Source organism: Polyodon spathula, chromosome 37 (genome assembly GCF_017654505.1).
Source record: "Polyodon spathula isolate WHYD16114869_AA chromosome 37, ASM1765450v1, whole genome shotgun sequence".
In the NCBI taxonomy this organism is placed as follows: Eukaryota; Metazoa; Chordata; class Actinopteri; order Acipenseriformes; family Polyodontidae; genus Polyodon; species Polyodon spathula.
Genome location: NC_054570.1, coordinates 2,817,420 through 2,827,540, shown reverse-complemented (window position 1 = coordinate 2,827,540; position 10,121 = coordinate 2,817,420). Strand labels below are relative to the sequence as shown.

At 39.5% G+C, this 10,121-nt stretch overlaps 1 protein-coding gene across 1 annotated transcript; it reads right to left on the bottom strand.

Annotated features, from left to right (window-relative positions):
- Nucleotides 1-1,973: 1,973 nt before the first annotated feature.
- On the bottom strand, nt 1,974-4,423 carry LOC121304176 (L-selectin-like; the record flags this gene model as incomplete). Its single annotated transcript, XM_041235144.1, has 4 exons — nt 1,974-2,053; nt 2,385-2,426; nt 2,814-3,154; nt 4,084-4,423. Coding segments are annotated over 4 exons (732 nt in total), but the record flags the coding sequence as incomplete, so codon positions are not given.
- Between the last annotated feature and the right edge of the window lie 5,698 nt (nt 4,424-10,121).

Below are 10,121 nucleotides of genomic sequence, written 5' to 3'. Positions count from 1 at the left end.
CAACCTTTCTATTACAGAGAGACAATGGATAATTCAAGTAACCCCCCCATTCAAAGGGTGGGGTGGGGGGAGCGAAGCAGAGAACTGTTTAAGTTGGAAAACCCACCCCCTTTGTTCTGTTTCTCTTGCTTTTTTTTTTTTAATCCTGTCCCTAATACAGTTAAACAAAACCGTTACAAAAATATAACAAATACCGTACCATTGCATACATCAGTCAGGAGGAATTTAAGATGGGTTTGCAACAGCTGCTGTTATATCTCTGTTCACAAGAAAAGCAGTTTAAGAGCGACTGAAGCAAGATCAAAATCTACTTTTTTTTCAGTCTACCAATTTCCCGTGACACCGCGTTTGTTGTTTGAACCTGTTCTGCTGTTTATCTGCATATAAAGACCCTGCTGTTCGTTTTCCACAATTAACAATGATTCCTCTTGTTAGATGTAAACATGCAAGTATACACACCAGCAAGTGTGAAATATCAAATGTCAGTGAAAATTATAACAGACAAGGCAGAGGTTGTGTTAAACTTTATTGTAATAATTCAGAAAGCATATAGAATATGAATTGTGACAATGTACAGGTTCCTTTGCCCAGTGCTATCAGTTTAATTTCATATAAAGCAGGCACCCTTAAACATGCTGCATTGCATCCAGCAGGCTGCATATTGAAAACTCTTCTTTTTCAACACCAAATTGCATGCCTCTCTCTCAATACAATATCAATGTATGCTTTTGTCCACCATGTACTGTATACATAGCAATTAAAAAAAACCAACCATCACCTTAATAAAAAAAAACGAAAAAACTGTTGCCCCAAACCAATGTAAAATTAACAGAAATAATAAAGCACATACCTTATAATATAAACCAGGACACAATGTACAAAACTTATATTTGAATGGGCAGTTTTCTATCAATTTGATTCATGCAAACACATTATCACTGGCGCAGTTTATTGTAAGTTTGATGATGCTGGAATTAAACAGTGTTTGCTTGGTGTGATTGGTCCTGAGTTTGCAATATTACAAAACCACACTTTATTATTTATTACAGTAGCCTTAGACAAGTCAAAACATTCAGAAATGAAGCAATGCATTTGGCAATCCTGCAGACACTTACTGTAGGTCTCTGTCCAATCTCTTTAGTATTATATTGACCTTAATGTGGTTTAAAACATTTCTGAACTGCTCAGTTATATTTATTTGACCCCCTGATTATAGTATGCACAGTCCTGTTGTAGCTGTTGTAATACTTAAATATTAAAATCAAAACAGTCAAAAGCCTTTGACTAGAATTTGTTTATAATAGAGATTAATGGCAAAATGCTCTGAACTCCCTCTTGTGATGCCAGCTCTGGTATCTCACGGATCAGAGCACTTCTCCCCCTCTTCCTCCTCATCCTTGTTGAAAATCTCTCCATCCTGTTTTCTCCAGCGTATGTTAACACCGTCCATCTGAATCGTCTTGGAGAGATGCTCCCGAATCTGAAACCACAAGAACACAATGTTAGTTAGTTAGTTACCTACCTACCTATCTATCTATCCACCTACCTACCGACCGACCGACTCTCCCACACGTCCTGTGAAATTAATCTCCTAAAAAGTACATTTACATTACAATGATGAAATACACAAATAATGTGTCAGTCCTTTGTCAGAAGCATAAACCAGTTATACAGTCAGGTACTGTTTTTTTATCTCAATATACCCCTATTTATAGAATGTTAAATGACCATTTGAATACAAGGGAGGGCAGCTCTTCGGCTATGAACAGCCACAGCTTTGCGGTTCAGTATAATATATTCTGTAGCAGACTGTGTTGATTGTCTTGTTTGTGTAGCGCTATCGTAAATATAGTTACTGAACTGGTATGCAATTACAGCAATAGTAAATCATACAATTAACAATAATGCCGCTGTGCATGCAGGCACAATGTCACTTTATAATTCTGAAAGGAGATTTCACCCACCTGCTCTAAAATGGCTTTGCTGACATTGGGGTCTTCAAGATTCATTCCTACTGGTGCGGTAAATTTGACTCTTGCTATTGTCATCTTGTCTGTGCAGACAAACAGAAGAGTTCACACACACACACATCAAGCTAAGTAAAGGCAGATTGAGAGAGAAATTGTGAAAACTCAATCCTGGAGCCTCAGAGAACAACTGAGACACAAAAGACTTTGACGCTACTTGCAGTAGGTATCAATAATACTGTAAAGCTCCCATGTCCATGTGTGATTTTCAAAGTATTTCCACATCTAAAACATGTAGTTTAGCTGTCCTGAGTTACACGGGCTGGTACCTGCAATTCACACACAGCTTACTCTAGTAGATCACATGGCACAAGCCTCATTCCTGTGACTGGTTGGGAATTACACTGAACTGATTACCTTTAGAGGCTGGTGCAGTAGGTGGGTCTGAGGGGGTGGTATCTGTAAAAAGGAGAAAAGGGTTTCAAATGTATTATTCTAATGCATTTTAATGAAACTGTGTCTCGTGCTGTCCTCGCCCAGCACAATGTACCTGCAGAAGAAAAAAAAAAGTTTTAACTATATTGCTGAAATGTATTTTAATAAAGGTGTTTGTATTCTGCTGTCATCACCAAGGAAATGGTGACAATATCATACCAAACCAATTTCATCTATATAGCATCCTTCGAGTGCAAGCAGCCCAGAGCGCTTTACACAAGTAAATGCTCTGTAGAATTCTCTATTTGGTGGCCAGAGCTACTGTAGGACCAGATGGACTGGGTCCCTGCTCGCAGATGGAGGTAAAACCAGTATGCTGAACAAGAAAGCAGACTGAACAGGGCTCCGTACCGTCATAGCAAATAAATGGGTACTCTTGGCTGCATGAGCGTCGCTCAATTCAGGCGTATTACTTTGGTTTTTAATCATCACACATTTCTCTTTGCTTCCATAATTGTCAGGTTGCTTTTCTGACCAGTTCAGAAATGTGTGATAATCCCCCCCATCCGACCACTTCCAGGGGTTATTGAACAGTCCAATCCAGACAGCAGCTCCCTTTGCTTTCTCCTTTATTTGAATATTTTCATCTGCATTCTTTACACTGACTAGATCAGTGTGGTGTTCTCTACAGTACTGCTGAGCTTCAGTCCAGGTTTTCAGTTCTTCAATGAGGATATATCTCTCGCTGGTTCCTGAAAAGGCAACAAACAGAAGATCAGATGTCGTTATTGAGGTGCATTGGCTCTCCTGCTGTTACAGTTATTAGCATCACCTAATAACAAATATTACTGTTTTCTTTAAGAAAATGTATGCATTAAAACCGTTTATTTTTGTAATCAATTTACAATGAAAAGTGGAGCTCAACAAGAGGGTGTTGCACGGGCTTTGAAAGTTGGCGAGTCACATTTGCACTGTAAGCTGCGTTACTGTAATAAAAAAAACAAAGTTAGTTTGAAATATGGTCATGTAACGTTATGTGTTAGTTAAGTGGGTGTTATGATTATTCATTTATATGTGTAGTACTAAATTGTGTCACTAGAGGGAGCAAGCAAAGAACCTCTGGAGAAGATGGAGAGACGCTATCCAGTAAGAACTCAGAAAGCCCGTAACAGAATTGATTTAGAGTAAGTGACTATACAGATAGGGCACAATAATCCCTGTACAGCCACTAGTGCCAGGGCAGTCCACCCTGCACTTAGAAAATACCGTAAAACTTGTAAAGAAGTGAAGATGCAATGATATGTGTTAGTTAAACTGGTGTTAGTGTTATTCATGTGCAGAACTAGATTGTGTCACTACTCAGAGTATGGAGCTAATGGGAGTTCTTCTTGTTCTAAGGGATATTGGTTATTGTTTCAGTCTTGAGTATGTCTGACCCTACATCTTAACATGACCTGTGCTTTTGTCAGACAAACCCTTACTGTATTCTTCAGAGCCTTTTCAGAGTTTAGTTTATGCTATTAGTTTATTGCAAGAAGGAGCCTAGTTATATGCTGCCCTGTAAACACACATGCACCTTTTACACAGGAATTTAACTAAGCAACCCTGGAAACCAGCTTCACTAGTTTGGGGTCTATACACCGCATCACAGAGAGCATAACAGGAAAAAAAAAAAAAATACCATTATAACACATGAAATGGTTTGTAGCATGGCAGACAGAATCGGTCCATCGTCCATCTGGATCGAGTCTAGCACAGAAGCTTTTGACAGGTCTCATGTTGTAGGTGACATCATCTCCACTGGACCACTGCCAGTTCTCCTTGACATCACGGTACATCCCGATCCAGATATTGGAACTACTAGTATTTATAATTTTTAAGAGGTGCATTACTTCCTCTTGGCTGTTGACAGTGGCCAGGTCTGTGTATTTCTCTCTGCAGTGTGTCTGAGCTGTAGACCAGTTCATAGACGTTGTCTCAAAGTAGTATTTAGTGCAGGAAGCGTCTGTACAGGATTCTGAAAAACCAAGAAAAACCAATGTTTAATTGATTACAAATCACAACTAAGCACATTTCATGCATATATAGTGTTCTTTGGATTGTCAAGACTAACATGATAAAGTGTCATTTTTATAAATAATGATCCAACAAAGGGTTGGGACAAAGATTTGTTTTGCACATTCAGCCAACTGATTCTAAAACATTTGTGTCTCGTATCCCGTTTGAGATGATACGTGTGAGATGAATGGATCCGGGACCTCGCCGTTGACCTCTGACCCTTTGACCCAACATTGCTGCTGTTTATTTAGGACAACAGATTTGAGAGAAATAAAACTTGCAAGAAAGAACTTGCAGGAAGGCGCTTTTAAATAATTCTTAGTAGTAGCTCACTAGTTCTATTACCATCAACCCCCCCCCCCCCCCCCCCCCGGCACTTGCTTTAAAATGAGACTCATTGTCTTCTTATTTGCAACACAGCTGTACTTTATGATGAAACGTTGTTCATTAATAAATGAACCCTCATCACCTCAATTCACTGATCACATAACTTCACCTCAACAACCATTCACTTTCAAAGTATAAATGTATTTGATTTAATAAGCAAAGAATGACCATTCATAAATTACAAAGAAAACCCAATCTTTTTTTCCCCAATGTTGTTTAAATGATGTAATGCTTTGTGTCACAGATGGAGTGAAAACACCGAGGGATCCTTACCATTATAGCAAACATAGGGAGAGGAATTATGGCATCCAGCATCATTCCATTTACCTCTTTTCTCCTCCTCTTTACCATATACCTCCACACAGCTGTTACTGCCTTCATTGTTTGGTTCCCCTGTGTTCCAGTTCTGAAAAGAGGAATACTCCCCTTTGTGTGACCATTTCCAGGGGTTATTGAACAGACCAATCCAGACAGTTTTTCCTTTTGCCATCTCCTTTATTTTGTTATGTTCATCATTATTCTTTATACTGACGAGGTCGGTGTTTTTTTCTCTACAGTCCTGCCGAGCGCCATACCAGCTTTTCTGTTGATCACTAAGGATATAACTCTTGCTGGTTTCTGAAAAGGGTAACAGACAGCAAATCAAATAGGCTGTGTCGCTATCATTCTTTAAGCAACATGGCTGTTGTGGTTTTCTCTACAGAGATGCTCGGCTTCATATCAAGTTTTCTATTTTTAAAGCAGGATAGATCTCTGGCTGCAGTTACTGGTTTCTGAAAAGGAAACTCAAATCTAAAAAGAGGTTCTTGAGAATAGTCTTACCCAAAAATAGGGGTTTTTCTAGTGTACCCCCAAAATAACCAGGCCTTTTGTATTGTAATAAATAATTGAAAACACGGTTCTGTATTTATTCTTTGTTAACATTAAAAAGCCAGTAGCTTCAATGTCATTTTTTCGGGTGTCATAGTATTGAGTTATTATTACATTTCTCTAAATCTGTTTGTAACATGCTTTGAGCTTGTTAGGAAAATGTCAAGTGCCAGGACTGAGCAGCCTTCCTCATTCAATTCAAAATACAATCCTCCCCCCTTTACAACGCTCGAGTCGGGAGCCATAGTTCTAGACCGTACTATTTGTGTTCCACCTTCTAATGAGAATGAAAGTGCTGGTGGAATGGCATTATGGGGCAAATGGGCGCAGATGCCAAAAATCATTATAACTTCTTCCAGAGTATAAAGAGACGCCTAATAAAGGGAGCACTGTATGTGACAATGTGACCTTTCAAATCACCAGAGTGCTCTGTGCTTTTTATAAACTGTCCAGGACTTCATGCTAAAGGAGACTGCAAACACAGGAGCATTTATGGTATTGTTTTTAAACCCATACTTAAGAATGCCATGTTAAAATGAATACATTGTAAAATAAAGTTAGAACGGGTTTAATTTTCTGAACGCAAGTGTATATGTACAGTAAGTGCCTACCGCTCCCTCCCCCTGCTGTCAGGTCTCTGCAGTCCTAATGTAAGTGTCCCAAAAAAACAACAAACGAGGAACACACATGGACCCCGATTTCTAGGAGAGCGTGAATGAAAAACAGAATTTAAATGTTACCTTACCAGTCTGCCTGCTACACCAAAGTGTTCTTTTTTTTTTTCTTTTTGACTTGCTCTATGTTTAAGTGTAGTTCTCATCTATAGGGCAGCAAATGCTAAACAAAGACACGCTTGGTCTGCATTCACTTATATTAGCCACCAAAACTAATAGATCAGAACTTTGCATCGACGAAAGCAACCAATCCTGTAGCTGCAACTGCCGAGAGCCAATCACAGACAGTCAGAAGAGCAGGGAAGCGAGGCGCGGGCTGTTCAGTAATGTTGCTCCATTCATAGATTTAGGAGAGAGAGAGGGGCTTTGGCTGAAGAGAGAAACGTGCTGCGTTAGGAGCTGTTTTAGAGTGGTATTTAATGAGAGCTTGGTAGTTCAGACTCCATCGTGTATGGATTGTCCAGTAGTTGCTCCGTTCATTCCTCAGGCAATGCCCAGATTATAAATATATTATATGTATATCATCCTTGTGTGTGTGTGTGTGTGTGTGTGTGTGACCATGTTCTTAGAACGTCTTCACTAAGCGAAAAGGTACCTGATGAATCACTACAAGTTCAAGGTAAATTTAGGTTTTAAAAATATATATGTTCTCAATTATTTCATGATATTTCTAATAAATCCTTTCAACCGTAATTGTAATATTTCGCCGTTAGATCATTTTTTCGCTGTGGAAGTGATTTGATCAGTGTTTGGGGTATCGTTTTCCGTATTGTTATCACAAACTCTTTCCAACGCTACACGAATATATTGCAATGCCAGCAATGACATCCCTTATATTAGACCAGGGCTTCTCAACCCCGGTCCTGGGGACCCCCTGTGGCTGCTGGTTTCCGTCCCAACAGAGAGCTCAATTACTTAACTAGTTTATGCTAGTTTAATATAGAGCTGCAATAGTGCAATGGATTCTAAGCAGTCAAACATATTTATTTAACCAGGATAGAAACCGTGAGAGATACGTCTCATTTTCAAGGGCACTTGCTAGTAATATACCACTGAGACAATTGTTATATTAATAATATGCAACAATTAGCCCTTCAGCCCTTTAGGGGTGTACAGACACAGACCCATCCTTTTAGGGAAATGCAGTCTTTCCTAGCAATTTAACAAAATATAAAAGACATTTATGAATGAGAGGAAGCCATTCAGCCTATCTGTGCTCGCCTGGTTCCTAGTAGCTGTTAGACCTCAAAACTTTGCCAAGTGGGGTGACTCGGCATCAACATCATGGCAAGGTAACCCATCCATACCCTCACCCTCTCGGTGTCTCCTCTCTTCTGTCCTAAGTCACTTATATCCAACTGTGTCTGGTGTCTGTTCTGTGCTTTAAGTGTTAATTAGGGTTCAGTTTTGTCAACATCAAATCAGGCAGCTGGAATTGTTCTAAAGTATTGGAAGGTTATGTGTATTTTTTTTTTTTTCAAAACAAAATACACAGCATGCCGTAACGTGCGTTTCTTTCGAAACTGCACATTTGAGACCACTGTAGCTAATGCAAAGTGCAAAACGGTGAAGTTATTTTGTTGCATCGATTACTTTACTATCAGAATCCCTAAGATGACACACACTTGCGCTCTCTCTCGCCACAAAATGACATTGCAATCAGCTTTTATTTCACTGGAAAGTCAATAAAAGCTATTTCGAGTGAGGAAATGCAACTCGAAGCACATTGATTTCAAGGACTGTCTCGCTGCGCAGTTAACGATAATTGTATGTTGGCCCATTTAGAGCCTGGGAAGAAAGAAAGATACAGAATTAAGGGCTATCAGTGATATTTACGATGTGTTCTGAAGAAGACGCTTGCCAACTTTCAGCACAATTAGATGGTATTAGATCTGGTGTAGCCCTAAATCTGAAGGTAACAGAACGCCACTAAAATACATATTTTCTTAAACAAGAAATATTACACGGGATTCACATTTTAGTATTTCCACAAAGTGTCTGTCGAAAAATTCTTCCAGTGGAAATGTTTGTCACTGAAATCCAATTTCTTTTTCTATTCCTAAATTCTGCATTACTGAGTGTTTAACAGTTCCGATGACACTAAAATATACATTTTTTATAATTGTTTTTTTTTTTAAAGCATTTTCTATTTGTTTCTGAGCTGTACTTTATTTTTGCTGCGAGAATCCACATGCGTACAAAGCAATTTTTGTCCAATATATTTGCTATTGCGAAAATAGGCATTACGTAGGTATGGGAACATAACCAGGGCGGTAAAGGGTTAACCGTTCATGTGGGAGCCATTAGGAATGAAATAAATGAGAACGCTCACAACGCTATTGTGAGGTACTGTGTCTCAAAGAACACAGGTGTAGAGCATTCAGCTATTCATTTTGAAAGGCACTGTATAATCTGATTGACTGAGACATAAAATACTCCAAGATGACCTTGTGCAGATTCTGTTACTCTCAACAGCCCACGTTAAAAGAATGTCCTAACCAAGTGTCATCACAATGGGGTGAGAGGTTCTGTGGATCTATGCAAAGACAGGCAAGCACGGATGCCTCCTCTATACGCAGTGCATCCAAATCTCCCTTACCTTCTCATAAGCCCTGCCTGAATCAGCAGCTGTGCCAGGTCCTGACTGACTGCTACACTGGGAGAGCCAAACCACAAAGCGCCGAATCACCTACACACCAAAGAGAAGCAGTCAGGACCAAGCAAACATATAGAAAGCTATCAGATGAAAACACGCTGCTGTTAGGATATACTGGAGGCAGCAGATAGAGTGCCGGGGGCCATCAATCAATGTTTCATTCAGACTTGCTACATTGCACTTGCACTAGAGCTGAACTTCATACAGACATGTCAGGTAGCTGCTTGTAGTTCTATACAGGGTTTGATGACACTATATAGCACTGCCCTGTATACAATACAGCGAGGCTCTGCCCAGCGCGCAGCAAGCAATGTCAGTGAACTAGATTAGAGCTTTATATAGACGCTAGGTTGGTAGCTGCTGTTGTTCTACACAGGACTTTATAGTGTGTGGCAGGGCAGAGGCCCTACACACTGATAAATGGCTTTTTTGGGTCTGTTATTATAAAGCCACCTAGTTTAATTGGTTTATTAGAATGCGGGACATCTGCTTGAGCAAACCCGTTGATTTTTGTATTCAAAGATCAATTTAAGTTGTTCAAAAACAGTTTTTTTGACTTTGTAGAGGAAGAGATTCCTGCTGTAGTTGTACTTCTGAAATGCCTTTGGGAAAATAAGGAAGGATTTACACAGGAAAGGGGAATAAACAGCACATCAAAGTCAGTTTATCAGCGTAGAAAATCAAAGCCTCTCTACAGCTGTATTCTGAAAACCCAGTCTCTGAAATCTTGAGAGCTAATGGCAGAGACAGCAGCTGGGTGGTAGGGCTTTGTAATTTGAAGAAAGCACTTATGCTTGGTAATTAGCAGTCCGTTCCTAATTAATTCTTGCAGCTAGCTGAATGTGTGGCCATACGGAACTCACAGCTTTAGATCAAGCACAGAATTGCATTTTCAAGCTATAATTATTCAAACATGGCTGTGAAAATGCTTGTTTAAACAGGTCTGCCAGTCACATAAACATTCGCAGACCCCACAGCTGGGACTGCTGCAACTGTCAGTATGATGATAAAGAAAGAGACGGCACATGGGTTAAATCTACAGTTGTAGTCAAAAGTTTACAAAAGTTGTAGACA